General features: G+C 47.2%; 1 protein-coding gene across 3 annotated transcripts in view; it reads left to right on the top strand.

Moving 5' to 3' along the window:
- Positions 1 to 17,085, top strand: part of LOC131320820 (uncharacterized WD repeat-containing protein C2A9.03-like) — a 139,299-nt gene extending 122,214 nt beyond the window's left edge. For all 3 annotated transcript variants that reach the window (XM_058351695.1, XM_058351697.1, XM_058351696.1), the window contains 6 exons: positions 14,458 to 14,592; positions 14,745 to 14,855; positions 15,378 to 15,466; positions 15,574 to 15,679; positions 16,129 to 16,215; positions 16,287 to 17,085. In XM_058351695.1, the coding sequence (XP_058207678.1) occupies positions 14,458 to 14,592; positions 14,745 to 14,855; positions 15,378 to 15,466; positions 15,574 to 15,679; positions 16,129 to 16,215; positions 16,287 to 16,736 (978 nt within the window). In that variant the 3' untranslated portion in view covers positions 16,737 to 17,085. The remainder of the gene's footprint in view (positions 1 to 14,457; positions 14,593 to 14,744; positions 14,856 to 15,377; positions 15,467 to 15,573; positions 15,680 to 16,128; positions 16,216 to 16,286) is intronic.
- Positions 17,086 to 17,290: the final 205 nt, after the last annotated feature.

Raw genomic sequence — 17,290 nt, 5'->3', positions numbered from 1 at the left:
CATTAGCACTCACGGGCATCAAGAAGACTTGTACGGAGATCAAACTGCGGCCAAGAAGTGCTACATCAACGCCGTCCGAAGTAACAAATAGACCTCCCGGATTAATCTCATTGAAGTCCCCGAGGCCCCAGTTTTGGAAGACGTCGGTAGATCCCCGACGACAAAACCATAGAGGACGTGGCCATCATCCTAATAACCGAAGACGGTTCCTGTTTCTTCCTTGTCAGTTCCTCACTTAGTGATACTGAACGGAATGACACGGTAGCTTTTCTCAACCGGAACACCGAAGTGTTCGCTTGGACCCCATATGAGATGCCTGGGGTCGACCCCTCCTTCATTTGCCACGAACTCAACATCGACCGAGCCAAACGCCCGGTCTTGCAAAAGGCACGACGGTCCTCTCCTCTTCATTCCGAGGCCGTTATTGAAGAAGTCAACCGACTCCTGAACGCAGGAGCAATCAGAGAAGTCTAGTATCCCAAGTGGCTGGCCAACACCGTCGTAGTCAAGAAAAAGAGTGGCAAATGGCGGGTTTGTGTGGATTACTCAAACCTTAACGACGCCTGCCCAAAAGACTTCTTTCCACTCCCTCGTATTGACCAGCTCGTCGACGCCACCTCCGGACACGAGCGACTTAGCTTCTTAGATGCCTATCGGGGCTACCACCAGATTGCCATGAGTGAAGGCGATGTCGAGAACACGGCCTTCATCACCCCCCATGGCATCTTCGAGTACCTCGTTATGCCCTTCGGTTTAAAAAATGCCGGGGCCACTTTTCAGCGGATGATTACCAAGATGTTCGAAAGGTTACTAGGTGACACTATGCTGGCTTACATCGACGACATGGTGGTCAAAAGTTTGCGTGCCGGTGATCATCTAACTCATCTCGCCGAAGTCTTTAAGATACTCAAGAACCACAAGCTCTGCCTCAATGCCGAGAAATGCGTCTTCGGTGTCAGCTCCGGTAAATTCCTTGGCCACCTCGTCTCCCAACGCGGTATTGAGGCCGACCCTTCCCAGATTCTCGTCATTACTCAACTCTCGGCTCCTCACAGCAAGCGTGATGTTCAGCATTTGACCGGCATGGCCGCAGCCCTGAATCGGTTTATAAGCTGCTCTTCAGATAAATGCCAGCCATTTTTCACACTTTTAAAAGGCAGCCGACGGAGCTTCAACTGGACAGAAGACTGCGATCGAGCTCTCCAACAGCTAAAGACATATATTTCTAAAGCTCCACTTCTCGTCACCCCTCGGGACCAGGAAGACCTTTTCCTCTACCTAGCAGTCTCTCCACACGCCGTAAGCTCGGTTCTCGTTCGCCAGGAGGATCGGGAACATCAGCCAATCTACTACTCCAGCAAAACAATGACTCCCGCCGAGACGCGTTATCTACCGTTAGAAAAACTCATCCTCGCCCTTGTCTCAGCTTCCAGGAAGCTCGCTCCCTATTTCCAGTCACACCGTATCATTGTCCTTACCGAGTACCCTCTTAAGTCTCTCCTCCGAAAGGCCGACCTCTCCAATCGAATCTCATAGTGGGCCGTTGAGCTTGCCAATTTTGAAATCCATTTTCAGCCTCGGACAGCAATAAAAACTCAGGTACTCGCCGACTTCATCGCCGAGCTTACCCCGCCCACTACACCCGCTTCGGCTCCCACCTCGAGCACCGAGGCATTATTCCAGGCCAACCCTAGCACAGCATGGCAGCTTTTTCACGGAGATGTTTGGAAAATGTACGTCGATTTCGCCTCCAACAGCCGAGGCGCTGGTGCAGGCGTCGTTCTCCTCTCACCCTCCTGTGTCTTGCACGAAAGCTCACTCTCCATCAACTTCCCAGCCTCAAACAACGAGGCCAAATATGAAGCATTAATCTCCGGACTCAAAACTGCCGAAGCCATTGGCATCGAAGAACTCGTGGTCTACAGCGACTCCCAATTGGTGGTTAACCAGCTCTCTGAGGAATATGAAGCTCGGGACGACCGCATGCATACCTACCTCAACGCCGCAGTCCAGCTCATTAAACGCTTTAAAGCAATCAGGGTCGAGCATATCTCCAGGGAACAAAAAGCCCACGTCGACGCCTTTGCAGGACTCGCTTCGGCATGCTCGTCTACAGGACACTGTTCCATCTCCTTTAATTCCATTGACAAGCCCAGTTTCGAGCTTGAAGTGCTAAATAAGGAGATACTCAACATAGAGCTTGGCCCGAGCTGGATGGACGAAATTGTCCTTTACCTGAGAGATGACTCCCTTCCCGCTGACAAAAAGGAGACTCACCGACTCCGGAACAAAGCCGCCCTCTTCTGGCTCAATCCCAACGGCAAGCTTTACCGAAGATCATTCACCGGGCCATACTTATTGGTTGCGCACCCACATCAAGTCCCGGGCATCATCGAAGAGCTTCATGCCGGTGACAGCGGTTGTCACTCCGGTGGACGGTCCTTCGCCCACCGAGCCATCACTCAGGGGTATTGGTGGCCGACAATGAAGAAGGATTCTGAAGAATTCGTCAAGCGCTGTAAGAAGTGTCAGATGTTCGCTCCCATTATCCATCAGCCGGCCCGGGACCTTAGCCCTCTCACCAACCCCTGGCCCTTCTCCCAATGGGGCATGGATATCGTTGGTAAGTGTGGGCATGCGTGCCCGTTTTCGGAATTTCCGGATTTCGAGACGCGAGGCAAGGGGCCCGGGTCGAGGGAGCGCGAGCGGGGAAGCAAGCGCTCGCAAAATACAGAGTCGCCACTCGGGTTTTGAAGGTCCGACACCCAAGGAACCGTATTTCGAAGCACTTGCTGTGCCGTTTGATTTGAAAAAGTTAAGGAACAAGTCCGTCATAACCATATCTGGGTTCGGGAGCCAGGTTACGAGAGGGGAAGGGTTTTATGGCACCCCTCTCACCCAATCCGGAGATCGGTCTCTACTTAGGCATTTGCGAAAAATGTTTGTTTGTGATTCTGTTTGATTAATCAATTTTTAGCCAATTAGGGCGAGGGAACAGTTAATCGGGGATTAAAACTGTAACAGTTTGCAGGATGTGATGGATAGCATGCATGAGCAGTTAGTATAGGATGAGAACAAATTGGTGTGGGAGTTTAAACAAACTGGGAGGCCCCTGTTTTGGAATGACGTGCGCAGGAAGAAATCAGCATGCACTGAACAAGTCACCGCATGCTGTTCACTCCTGCGCGCACAACTCCAAGACACGCGCGCGCCGGTGAGCCTAAACCCACAGCTCTTATTCTCAAACCATCTGGGCTCTGGAAGGACCAGTGCACACCCAGGACAAACCACGCAGTTTATAGCAACATAATATACAGTTTAAAGGAATGTTTAAAGGCTAAAAAGCCCTACAAATTAATAAAACTCCCCATAAACAGTGTGGGGACAAAATAATGACCTAAAACTAAGCTACCCGTGCAAGGCCACTCACTGGTCAGAGGCACTCTGTCGCGCGCTGGTTTCAGATTGGCGCGCGAGGATGCGCCCAGGCGCACTGTCGCGCGATGGTGCGAGTCCGGCGCGCGATGGTGCGCCCTGGCGCACTGTCGCGCGACGGAGCCAGTCTGGCGCGCGATGGTGCGCCCTGGCGCGGACCAGTGTTTGGTTTACACATTTCTGGGTTCTGGGACAGGTCCAGAATGATCCCAGGGGTACTCCAAAACAGAAGACATGCAAATTGAACTACGGCTAGCAATTTCTAATAAAGGAAAGCAGTAAACTGGTTTTTAACATGCTTAACAGAGTGATCTATACATAAAATAAAGCACAAAACAGTAGGACACCAATCCCCACGCGGTCCATCGCATGCAGCACCGAAGTGTCGCGCGCGAGAGTGGGACCATCGCGCGTTGGTTCCTACCTCGACGGTTTTTGAAACCTTGCTAGCTTTAGGACCAGGACTGGTATTGATTACCAGCCTTGGCCCTGCCAGCCCCCCTCAGAGATCAGAACAGAAAACAGAACAAAGGTAAGCTATACCTTCGGTTTTGAGTTTGAAAGGTGTTTGAACTTTGATGTTTGAAGGCTTGATTGAGGAGTTTGAGTGGTAGAAGCAAAGAACAAGCTTTGTTCTTGGAAGGTTGAGGTGTGAAAATGGGGAATGGTGACCCAAAGTGTATTCTTTTGAAATTCTTGAACCCTTTGAAAGAGAAACAAAGGGGGATATATATAGAGAAGGATGGAGGTGAATCTGGTTGGTGTAATGAGAGGAGCTCAACCAGTCCACGAGGCTGGTTGAGGTTTGCTTGGTGGCTAAGCATCCCAGCTAATAAAGGTGATGGGGACAGCTTTGACCGTCGCGCGACATAGTGAGTCTGTCGCGCGATGGTGCGCCCTGGCACGGGATGGTTGCGCCCTGGCGCGGACCAGTAGGGTTTTTGGTTTTTGAAGTGACTTAGGCTAGGTTAGGTTCAAGGGTTTTGCAAACACTCAAAGCTCAAACACGCTATCATTCCCAGGGTGTTCTTGATCCATTTCATCATTGGGGAATCAAAAACCGTAAGTAAACTAATCTGGAAGCCCAGATTGGGGTGTCTACAGTAAGCTCCCAGTTGCTCCAGGGGGATTCAAGTTCCTCTTAACTGCAACCGATTATTTCTCAAAATGGGTCGAGGCCGAGCCCTTGGTCACCATCAAAGAAATAGACGTCATCCGCTTTGTGTGGCGCAACATCATCTCTCGCTTCGGTGTGCCGTTCGCTATAATTACAGACAATGGAAGGCAGTTTACAGGGTAGAAGTATCGGGCCCTGCTTGATGAATACGGTATCAAATGGGACACATCCACTCCGGCTTACCCTCAGGGTAACGGATAGGCCGAGGCTGCAAATAAGGCAATTTCATCTGGACTCAAGCGACGACTCGAGTCACGACGGGGAAAGTGGGCTGAAGAGCTACCCAGGGTACTCTGGGGCTACCGTACTACTCCTCGGTAATCCACCGGTCGCACTCCCTTTTCCTTAGCATTTGGAATGAAGGTGGTCATCCCTCTCCAAGTCGGACTCCCAACAATGCGTACAGAAAACTTTGATGAGTCGGTCAACAACAGCAGCATTGCTTCGAACCTCAACTTAGCCGAAGAGGAACGGGACAACGCAAGGATCAAGCTCGCTTCATACCAACAGGAGGTTGCAAAGGGTTACAACCGAAGCATCCGCCTTCGGTCGTTCAAGCCTGACGATCTCGTCTGGAAAAAGGTGGTGGAGAAATCCAAAAAGCGAAAACTAATGCCCAATTGGGAAGGCCCCTACCGAGTTCTCAAGCACCTCGGATTAGGAAACTACAAATTGGAGAAGTTGGATGGTTCCCCCATTGCTATAACACGGAATGCAAACAACTTGAAGAAGTTCTACGGATAGTGCTCGGTTACCGAAGCCCACTTAGTCTTTATTATGTTACATTTTCTTCTAAAAGTTTTGAAGGCAATTTGCTTATGTATTGGCAGCACTCCAACGAGTTTGAATGAGAATTCTCTCTTTGGCACTATTCGTACACTTTGACTGTTTAAACTACTTATACTCGATCCGTTCTTGCCCAGACCGTTTTATACCGACTTCTGGGATATTGTTCTCCCATAGGTGATACCCTCGAACAAAATTCCCACCAAGTCGCCCAAGCCCCCTCGGTCGTCTGGATTTCTGGTCACTCGCTTTAAGGATACTCGGTCTCCTCCCAAGCCCCTTATACCGACCCACCAGAAGTTTCCCACTGCTCAGACTCGCCGCGTCCCGAACCTATGGCAGAAGCCATACCCCTTCGTGACTCCGACCTACATCCCTATGCAGTAGTACCATCTCACGTTTACTCGCTTCACTTATTTCCATTAAACAAACGGGCGTACAGACCCAAAATTCATTAATGGCTTCTGATTCGGTCCCTACCGACCCTCCTCGACGCAGGTGCTTCGGATCAAATCACTTTTTCTTGATTAAACATCTTTTTTATAATTGGCAAAACTCTTCGGTTAACGCTTCAGCTAAACTTGTTTCTACAAACTTTTAAAGTCTCACCGAAGCAGGGGCATCATAACCCAAGGTGCAAACCAATCATATAAGCATTTCAAAGATGACATTCAAGAAAAGAAAGCAGTCATTCATAAAGCACTATGGGTTTCGGCAACAACCCATAAACAAAAAGTTACTGCTTCGATATCAAACATTTACAAACTCTGGAACGGCAAACTCCTAATTTCCGGAGCCGTTCAGTCAAAAGTTGCAGAATCTAAAGACATGAAATCTCAAAAAAAAGAAAAAAAGAAGACACTATCCTAAGAGCGAGCTAGGTGGTCGAGCTGGTCCTCAGGCGCAGGAGCATTTGGATCGGCTTGGTTCCCGAGGCCCTGGTCCTCGGACGCAGGCTCCACCACCTCCTCCTCTTCCTCTGGAAGGACAAGCTCCTCGGGAGACGCCTCGGGAAGTGTCCGGAGATCAGAGTCTTCAGGGAGGTTGAGCCTCCTCACCAAGGCTTCATGGCCATACCGAAGGCCGTCCATGAAACGGTCCCGATGCAGCTCAGCCTCAATCTCCCGAACTTGTTTTTTATACTCTACTCCGGCTGCATCCCAACCTTCATCGTAGCCTCTTTTCCTCGCGAAGTCAACCTCTGTGGCCCGGGTGACTCGCAGTGTGTTGGCATCCTCCTCGGTCTTGGCGGCTCTGGTCTCTGCCTCCACCCTTTCCCTGTCGCACCGTTGGAAGTCCGCCAGGTAGAGCTCGCAAGTCTCCCGAGCCAGTTTCAGGTCTTCCTCCTTCCGAGCCAGCTCCCGAGCAAGCTTCTCGGTCTTTTCTTCCTACGCCTTGCACCGGTCATTGATAGCCAATGCCCGAGCTCCCGCCTGCAAACAAAAAAAGAGAGAAGAAATTCAACAAATGCAAACTTTCAGATTGAAGAAAACGGGACTTAAACCATTAACTTACATTGAAAAGGGCCTGAGCTATCTCGGCCGTGACGTCTTCAGTCAAGCCAGAGACAGCCCGGGCACCCCTCGGAAGAATGCTTCCTCGGAGCATCCCGAAGGCCACGCCGAGGTTCTTGACACTGTCGGCGTGGTGGATCTGGCGGCCGGCAAAATGACGGAACTCCGGAGCCCAGGGGAGTTCCCTCGGATTGACCCAGGAGCCCTCCTCCGCTCCACCGGTCCCCCCTCCGAGCTCTCCCTGCTCCTCCTCGATCAGGATCGTCTCATGATCCCTCCCTTCTCCGTCTCCCCCCTCGCGCCGAGTCCTCTTCTCCGGGGGCTCCTGTGGTGAAACAGGAGTCGCCCTCGAAGTCCCGGCGCCAGGAGTACCGGGGACTGTTCCCCTGCCCCGACCAGCCGGCCTCCGGCGCCTGAGGTTCAGCACCTCCCGAGTTCCAGGGCCTGCCATTTCCTCGCTCAAACCGGTCCTCTCCGGCGTCTCTCGATAAAACTCCTCTCGAATGACTCCCCGAGGCGCGGATGTGCTTCCCTCGGCTTCGTTCTCTCCGCCTGCCCTCCTTTCCCCTCTTCCTACACCTCTTCCGGTCCTCCCTCCTCAACCTCGCCCTCGGCCTGCCCTTGGAACCCCCTGCTGCCTCGGTTTCTTCTTTAAAAAGCTTGTGTAAGTTGGGACGTACCCGAGCAGTTCTGGAGCGTACCGACTGGTGATGGGAATGGCGTAGGCTGTTGTAATTTGGGCCCGGTTAGCTCTCTCCCGAAGCTGTTGAACGATTCCCTCGGCTGCAAGACAAAACCAAAACAAGGAATCAATATAAGTACGCAGGGCATAACAAAAACAAAGTATCTATCGAAGAGTAATTTCTACCAACCAGGAGCCCCGGTCCCAAATTGCACCCTGATAGTGGTATCAGCATTCTCCCTGGGCCCGAACATAAAGTTGCCGGTCACCGAGATGTAAATGTTTGCCCACTCCTCGGAGTCAGGGAGACGATCGACAAGGAACATGTCGTATCCCGTCCTGCACGAGAGGTAGTATCGGTTGCTCTCTCGGTTGACTCCTAAGAGGTATACTCCAAAGAGTTCCTCGACCCCAAAGGTCAAGTTGAACTGTCTCCTCAGCTCAATAATGCTTGTGATGATTCGGTAGGAATTTACTGTAAGCTGGAAAGAGGTAAGAGAAAGGGTCCGGAGAACTCGTCGGACAAATTGATGAAGGGGGAATCTAATCCCTCCCTCAGTGATTGCCATCAAGGGAAAAATCAATTCCCCTGGTCGGTGAGGAAGGGTCTTGGGGTTGCTGTCAGCAAGCAGCCGGACCTCTACGTCCGAAGGGATGCTGTAAACCCTTCTGAACTCGGCGAAGGCAGCCGGGGTCCCATTAAAATATTGGTTCAGATAAGGACATGGCCTCATCGGCCTCCTTCGTCCTCGAACCTCATCAGGGGCATCGGCGAATGGGCCCGATCCATGGCCCGAAGTACTTGGGATTTCCATCTCCCAAGGAGCGAAGGTTGTAACGGGGCGTGAAGCTTTAGGAGGGTCCGAAGGCTCGATGACGTCCAATGGGATTCGATAAACGGCCTGGGCACGACACTCCTCAAAGATTTCCTCAAGGTCGGCAGAAGAGGAGCTACTGGTACTGTCCGAGGAGACTTCAATAACCATTCGCCCCTACCTAGCAAAAAAGATGTATGCAGAAACCCGTTAGCTGTATGCCCAGGGAGAAGCAACATGACCTAGTAAAAAAGGGACGAAATGGTCATCTCTCCTCGGTATATTTCTGGGGACCTTTCCCCGAGAAAGGTCTCCGAGGCCAGTGTTTGTTTCTACGGTCTCGGGTTGAAGATTGGCCTCGGGAAGAATGTGGACCTCGGGTTGAATTTAGACCTCGGGAAAACTAAGAACAGCGCTAGAAACGCCCAGCGCCGCCGTAGGACGAACAGCGGCGAGCGGCAGTACAGCCGCAATGTGTGAAGAATGTGGATTAAAGGGAAGAGAACTCGAGGAAAATGATCAAAACATGAAAACCAGCAATTGAAGATCATCATACCTGAGTTTTGTGTCGAGATTCGCGTCCAAAACGCTCAAAATCTCGATTGGAAGCTGAAAACAGACAGCGGCGGCGGTTCGACTTCAGAAGCGGAGGGAAAGTGACCGTCTCACCTCTGTCTTTCCTATTTATAATGGGAGAGGTGGAAGGCTACGCTGGAAACGAAGCGTCGCGCACTGAACCGTCAGATCTTCGACGCGTGTTATCATCGAACGGCCAGTATCAGGGGGGCTCTGCACCGAGGACAGGCGCCGGATGCTCAAACCATAGGCACAGTGACACGTGTCGCCGAAGCGACGTTTCGTACCAATCAACTGACATGGCATGTGCCGAGACAGCCTTTTTATTCTGAGACCTCAGCAACTGCTGACACGTGGCTCTCATCACTGGCGCAGGTTGAGCGGAATCTACCGAGTCGGGCGCACTCTCCGGTAGTTCTCTAAAAGAAAAATCAATCAAGGCCTGATATCTCATACGATGGATTCAAGACCCTGAGGCAGAGGTGCAAAGCTCCAGGGGCTTGAGAGGCTATTGTGGAGGCTTCGGTTATGGCTTCGGTAACCTGGCCAGACCATCGTCAACCGAGGCCTCATATTGATACGGTCTGCGGGACTGTACGGGTGGGCCATAACGTATATCCTTCTATCCTCCTTCGGTGTCGAGTTTCCTGTTAATGCTTCGGTGTATCACCGAAGCAGGCATTCCGTTAAGGTCTCTCGAGAAAATATAGCATGCCAAGAGGGGACCAGGAGCGATACGTGGCAGATAGGACCACCTGGGCCAGGTCTGGCCATGTGCTTCGTAACCGCCTTATCCGGTGCGTCATCTGTGATGTCATCCGAGGCGGTTACCCGAGCGTATCCTTCATGCGCTAGCTTGGAGCCCAAGTAAACCTAGGTCTATAAATACGAAAGGACTCTAACCTAAAGAGGTATACCATCTTTCCCTAACCCTAGATCTATATCCTCCTCTGAGATCTAACTTGATCGTCGGAGGATCACTGGGCTATCCTAGCCCTAGTGACTTGTTGCAGGTTCAGAGGCGGGTGAACGGAGCAACGGAAGAGAAATACAAACTCAGGCCAAGGTCCCTCCAAATTGAACCCCTACAGGGGGTATCTACCCTTACGTTTTCTTTTTCTGGTTAACCTCTATGTTAATTTAGAGATCCAAATCTGAAGCCCCGGACAGCCAGGATGTAAATGCTGAATGACATTTGAGTTTCTTGGAAAAGTAAGCATGAATTGTAAAAACTAGTTGAATGATATCCGCAATGCCCTGGAAAGTGATGTGTATGTGCCGCATAGGCGCATTCACCAATCATATGCCGGCTTTGTAGAAGTTGTAAGAGATATGGGACGAATGTTGGTTTACACTCAAACTGTGTACTCCAATCGTAGAAGAGAATGATTAGAACAATTCGGAGAAAGATACGACGAATTATTCCAGGAATGCTATGACCTTAGTTTCATAAAAGGTGAGGGAGGCTGATCACTGGGATTGAGAAGCCATAACTTTTGAAATTTATTAATACCGTATACGCGAATGACCCTATCTGTAAATTGTATTGCATTGTTTTGGACATTTCAAGATAAGAGTTTCCCACGTGCTTGACGATTTCCTAGCCCTAAAATAATGGATTGTCCCAAGCGTAGGGCTGAAACCGATGTAGCATAATATCCGGTAAGTCCGGAGTCAAATCCACAAAAACGGTGATGTGTGCTGACTTAAAAACTTGGGTTATTATAATTTAAATGGGCTCTTAGGTGTAGACACCCCATTCTGGACTGTCCAGATAACGTTATTTGTCGATCTTTTATTTCCCAATGATGATTTTAGTCGAAAACAATTTAAGGACAAAGGTGTGGTTGAGCTTTGAGCGTCCCTAACCTCTCTCAAACCCCTTTCAAGCCCTTCAAACCAGAGCCAAACAGCCCCAGCAAAACCCAACTGGCATACGCCAGTGTATTGGACGCGTACGCCAGTTAGCTGCCACGTGTCAGTCATCGACCGTTGACTCAGCTATTACTGGCGCACGCCGGTCCGAGTGCGGCGCACGCCAGTCAAACCCAGTCAAATCAACTTTATTCAGCCACATGGACGAGACTTTTGTGCCACCCTGACGTCGGCCACAGTAGCCCCTGATGATTATATCGGTCAGGCCCGCTCCCCCTCTCTCCTACACCCCCCATCAACTAGTCCCATGCATTAAATGCATGGGAAGGCTCCAACCTTGCCCCAACCAGCCAAACAAGGCCTTGGTCCCAGACTGATCTCAGTCTCTCTCCCCTATAAATACCCCCCTTGCATTCATTTGCAAGGGGTTAGCCTCATTAAGAAGAAAAGCTCTTCATCCCCCCTTTCCTTGCTCTCTATCTCTCTTCTTCCATTGAAAGAGAAAGGAAAGCAACCCATTTCCATATACCCCCACTGATATCCAGTCACCATACAACATCCATCTTCAACCTTTAGGCTCTAAGCCACCTTCAAACTTCAACACCCAAGAAGGTATATTACCTTTGTATTCCTTTCTGTTTTCGGCCCCTGAGGGGAACCAGCAAGGCCCAGGCTAGTAAACAATACTAGTCTTGGCCTTGAACTGGTAAAATATAATAATCGTATGCGATGATACTTGGCGCACGCTAGTGTCTACATGCCGTACGCCAGTCATGGCAGTGCGAGCACCACTGGCGTGGGGATCATGGATCGTCATTCCTTTTATTTTATCTTTCTGTCAATCACCCTTGCATGCTAAATAACCAGTTTATTACTTTCCGTATGTTTAGAACTGTTTAGACATAAAAGTTATTGCTTATTCTTTATCTGTTTAGAAGGCCTCTGGGATCCTTCTGGTCATGTTCCAGAGCCCAGATGATGCAAAAGCCAAGCACTGGATTAGGGTCAAACGTGCGTACTGCAGTCCATGACTGGCGTACGGCAGTTAAAGCTAGGATCCAGTGGCTGGCCCTTGCATCTTAGCTTAGCCTTGGCCTCCTTCCTGTCCCCACTCTGTTTAGGGGGTTTTCTGTCTTTTTTTTTTGTTGGCTTCAAGCCATTTCATCTGTCTGTAAATATATACATCCTGCTTGTTTAAAACTGCATGGTTTGCCCTGGGTGTGCACTGGTCCTTTTCCAGAGCCCAGAGGGTTGCAAACAAAGACTGTGAAACTAGAAAAGTGGAGTACGCCAGTTTTACTGTGGCGTGCGCAGGTCCAACCAACATGCAGTGGCTCGGCCAGTGCATGCTGGTAGAACTTGCTCACGCCCCTGCGGGGCAGCGTACTGCAATTTGTCCAGTTTGCTCAGTGCTTGTTCTCAATCTATGTTTAGCATAGCCATCAAATCATCCATAAACATTTTGTCACATAACTGCAACTTGTTACAGTGCTTTAATCCCCATTATCTGTTCCCTCGCCCTAACTGGCTAAAAAATGATCAAATGAGAGAAAAATGCAAATGTTTTATAAAATGCCCGAGTAGAGACCGATCTCCGGATTGGGCGAGAGGGGTGCCATAAAACCCTTCCCCTCTCGTAACATGGCTCCCGAACCTCAGATATCGAAGGTGACGACGGACCGGTCTACGCCTTTTTCAAAATCAAACAAACGTGGCAAACGTTTTTCGAGTTCGGTTCCTTGGGTGTTTTCACCGCTAAAACCCGAGTGGCGACTCTGAATCGAGGCGTTTCGCCGCGCTTTTCCGAGCACAAAAAGGGCCGCACCCAATTTCGCAAAGCAAAATTTCCGGGGGTGGCGTGCCCACATTAGGTAGCCACCACTTATTGATTGATTGAGATTAACTAAAACCTAGAAATTAATTGTACTTTTCAAATAATTAAAAGAAAAGTACGGTCGTAGGATTCATTACACTCGCAACCGGCCCGGACTCATCTGCTCAAATCGGTATTCTTTGAAACGTTTGATTTTAGACTGAAAAAGATACCCTGCGAGATGTGAATCCTTATGGTCGCCATTTACCCATGCATAACGGAGAATGAGTTTTGGACCCCCATTCCCCCGTTCACATGAGCTCCGACAATGCCCAGGTTCGTCTACGGGAAGTATTTTACCAATCTAAAATCATATTTTTATTATTTGAAAATAGGAGCAGTACCCAAATTGGCCACGGTGTGCTAATTACTCAGCGACCCAACCTATACGTCTACTCGCTAATCATTATGCATGAAAAAGATGAAATCCTAATTTGAATCATGCTTCTAATACTGGAGGAAGAAAATAAACGAGAGATAACAACTAATTGAAAACCAACGAACAACTTTAATTAAAAACAGAAATTAAAATTAGTTACCAAAATGCGAATAATTAAACAAAACTTTAAAACTTAAAAGAAAAAAAGGTTGAAAGAAAGTAAACAATATTGAGAACAAAAGAATCGGGAGCCCCGTTCTTCGTTGCCTGCATCCCAATAAAACCTGTTGTGTAAAAAATATGTCCGTACTCCATATTAGCCTTGGCCCACCATTTTTCTAATTATAATCATTGGGCCCACCTTATTTTCTTAGGTAATTAAGCACAGTTAAAAGGGAATCAACTTCTTCAAGGAATTAACCCCATAACATATCAATGGGCCTGCCATTTAACTCAATTGGTTGACCGTGCCTTGCAAAATAATCCCCAAACTCCAGGATCAATATATCATTGCACAAATAAAACCCATTCGAATGTTTCGCCTCCAAATACCTACAATACATAAATAAAGTATAAAATTCCAAATAATAATATAAAAGGACCTAGCAAGGATAAATTAGTGGACGCTTATGCGAACATTTACGCGCCTATCACCATGCATGTCAACAGGGCTGGCCCAATGCATTTGGATGCCCTAGGCCAAGGAGTGGAATAGTGCCCTACATAAATTTTCTAATTGAAAAACAATAAACAAAAATACTTATCTATATATAATTTTCATTCATACTATTTAATATGGTAAATATTTTGGCCTTAATGACTTGTACCGGTTGTAATAATATTCAGTGAACGCAGTCCTAATTTGTGTGATAGAAGAAATTTTTTTCTACAAAAAGATACTTCAAAAAAATATCTTACCAGGATTTGAACCCAAGTATCTTACGTGGAAGAGCAAACAATTTATCACTGAACCATCAAAAGAGTTTGTATTATAATTGCACACAGAAAATATATATTTATCTAAGAAGGAGTGCCCCATTTTTTACCCAAAATGTAGAGGCCCAAGGTGGCGGCCTCTTGGGCCTCCCCATTGGGCCAGCCTTGCATGTCAGTAATGCTTGTTCTTACACTAACTTTGTCATTCTTGTTTATTGATATTATGTGCTGCATATGACATACCCAAACCCTTAAATCATGTTGGTGATGGACTTAGGTTAAATGATATTGTAAGTTTATGGCATAACGCCATTACCTATATGAGAATATTTTTTAGTTTTCTAGAGTTAGCTACTTCTTTGATTTGTAGCATAGTTGACTGACAGAAATTTTGTGCTTGGTGTTGCAGATAAGGAACATGGTTTGGGCTACATCAAAGCATGATGTTTACCTTATGTCACATTTTTCTGTTACTCATTGGTCTGCATTAACTTGTAACAAGACTGAGGTTCTTAATGTTTCTGGTCATGTCGCACCATGTGAGGTGATTCTCATGATTCCCTCTATTTTGGCTTGCTTCCCATTTCTATCTCAATCTCTCTGTGTTGTGTGCGTGTGTGTCTTAAAACGAGAAAAACTTGTATTTCTGTATTTTTGGTCTTCTACGAATTAATTCTATGTCTTTGCCCCATATAGAAACATCCAGGAAGTCTACTGGAAGGATTTACCCGGACTGAAGTTAGCACACTTGCAGTAAAAGATAGGTTACTTGTTGCTGGGGGGTTTCAGGGAGAACTCATTTGCAAGGTAACTTAGTTGAGTTTACTTTGTGACATTTACTGAAAGTGTGAGAGTTCAGAAATTAGTTAGCCTTGGTTTGTTGCTTGCATTCCCACTTTTGATGTCCAAGACAGAAGTTTGGTTTCTGTGTATGTATGAGAATTTTTTATTTTCAACTTCACTTCTAGTTTTTCGTACTTAAATCTTTCGCCTCTCACTAACCTGATGCATGTTCTCTTTAAAATGTTTAACCTAATGAGATTAAGTTGATTTTCTGCTTTACTGTTTTGTTTTCTGTACTTTGAACTGGCTTGCTCGCACCCCTGATAAGTATTTGCTGTAAAAACCTGTGAACTGTATGAAGTATTGTGAAAGTTACTACCATGTTTCATTAGACGATGGAATTTTTTCAGAATGGTGTAGGGAAATGTATATCGAGATGGAAGAATGCTTTGGTGTTATACCTTTTTTAGTAGTTGTCTTCTGTTGTTTTGAGTTTTGTGTTAATCTGAATACGGGCATTGACGAATCACTTCTTTTTTGCCACAGAATTTAGATAGACCTGGAGTTTGCTTCTGCACGAGGACAACAGACGTTAACGCAGTTACTAATGTAGTAGAGATCTACAACTCTCAGAGGTATTCTCATTTGCCCTCGTGTTGGTGTTGGGATCTATTCACTTACTGAGCTTGAATCTTACGAAATTATGGTACTCCACCCCGCCCCCCCCCCCCCCCCCCAACAGTGGTGCAGTTCATTTCACAGTTGCCAACAATGATTGTGGAGTCAGAGACTTTGATATGGAAAAATTTCAGCTATCTAAACATTTCAGCTTTCCTTGGCCAGTGAATGTAAGCCCCCTCTCCCTCTTTCCTGCTCTTCTCTTGGTAGAGTTTAGACAGGTTAAAAAGTTCCCATCTTTTTGGTGGCAGTATTTTCCATCACTTGATCGTAGTGATTTATGTTTGAATTAGGACCATATGAACTGCCATTTGCAAATATTGTCATGTGATTATCCCTCAGATAAGTCTTTCCTATGGGGCTGAGTTGAAGATGTAAGAGGAGAATTTGGAATCAAAATAAGTGATTTTATGTTTAAGGTTTTGCAGCTAAAGGTGTATCTAAAATAACACTAGAACCATCACTTTTTATTTTCTCTTCTGGTGTGGGGGTGGGAATCCTGGCATTACTAGGCAGCTGCTTGTATCTTGCTTCATTTCTGTTGATAGTGGTAATAAGTCCGCGTTGAAGTGGTAGTTTGGAATTTGCAATGTTTTATTTATTTTTTTTTTTATTGCAGCACACTTCTTTGAGTCCTGATGGGAAACATCGTATAATTGTTGGAGATAGCCCAGAGGGTATGTTGGTGGACTCCGGAACTGGGAAGGTAATTTGTTTGTTATTGCTTTCACCCTCTCCCTCTTCTGAAGTATAATTTGAATTTTTATACTTTTGCAGATGGTCGCGTCTTTGGTTGGTCACTTGGATTTCTCAACTGCATCAGCATGGCACCCTGATGGCCTCACCTTTGCTACTGGGAATCAGGACAAAACCTGCCGGATTTGGGATGCCCGAAACCTATCCAAGTCAGTGGCGGCTTTGAAAGGGAATCTCGGAGCCATCCGATCGATTCGCTACTCATCCGATGGTCGTTTCCTGGCAATGGCAGAGCCTGCCGATTTCGTCCATGTTTTCGATGCCAAAAGTGGGTATGAGAAGGAACAAGAGATCGATTTCTTTGGCGAGATATCTGGCATGTCTTTCAGTCCTGACACGGAATCGCTCTTTATTGGAGTGTGTAGCCCTATATATGGTGGCCTTCTTGGAGTGTGTGACCCTACATATGGTGGTGGCCTTCTTGAGTTTGGCCGACGAAGGAATAACTCATGCCCTGATTCTATCATCTGAGTGGGTGATTGGACCTCTCTGCAAATAAGTGTACAAATAAATATGCAAAGGGGGGCTCTCTCATTCTATCATCTCAGTTTGGCATAAAAATGTAATTAATGTGTTGTGGGATTTAGGTTGTTAGTGTTCTTTAGTAGGAGTGTTCTGTTTGGAGTGATTATGAGTCATCGGAGGCTGAGAAGCGTTGGTCATGCGAACGGAGAAACTTGAACTGGGATTACTCAAAGATGTGTCATTTCATGTCCTGATTTTGAGATATTGTAATGGTTGCATTTTTTTGGATAACTATATGCTTATATTTCGTCATGGTAAATCTTTTGTAATGGTTTTTTTTATGAAACTCTTTGTAGATCAACTTTTGTATGAAAAATATGAGAAAGCATCATTCAAGAGGTTCACTTCCGACCTCCAAAACTTATGAGTGGCCCTGGAGACTCCTACCGAAAAGGTATCCATGGAGTTCAATTTACTTGTTCTTGTATCACTTAATAAACACTTGTCTGGGAATATTTATCATAAAGTATTCAACTGAATGACCTGATGCTTCAAGTTTG

The sequence above is a fragment of the Rhododendron vialii genome, chromosome 3a (assembly GCF_030253575.1).
Source record: "Rhododendron vialii isolate Sample 1 chromosome 3a, ASM3025357v1".
In the NCBI taxonomy this organism is placed as follows: domain Eukaryota; kingdom Viridiplantae; phylum Streptophyta; class Magnoliopsida; order Ericales; family Ericaceae; genus Rhododendron; species Rhododendron vialii.
This window is presented reverse-complemented; position numbering and strand designations above follow the sequence as displayed.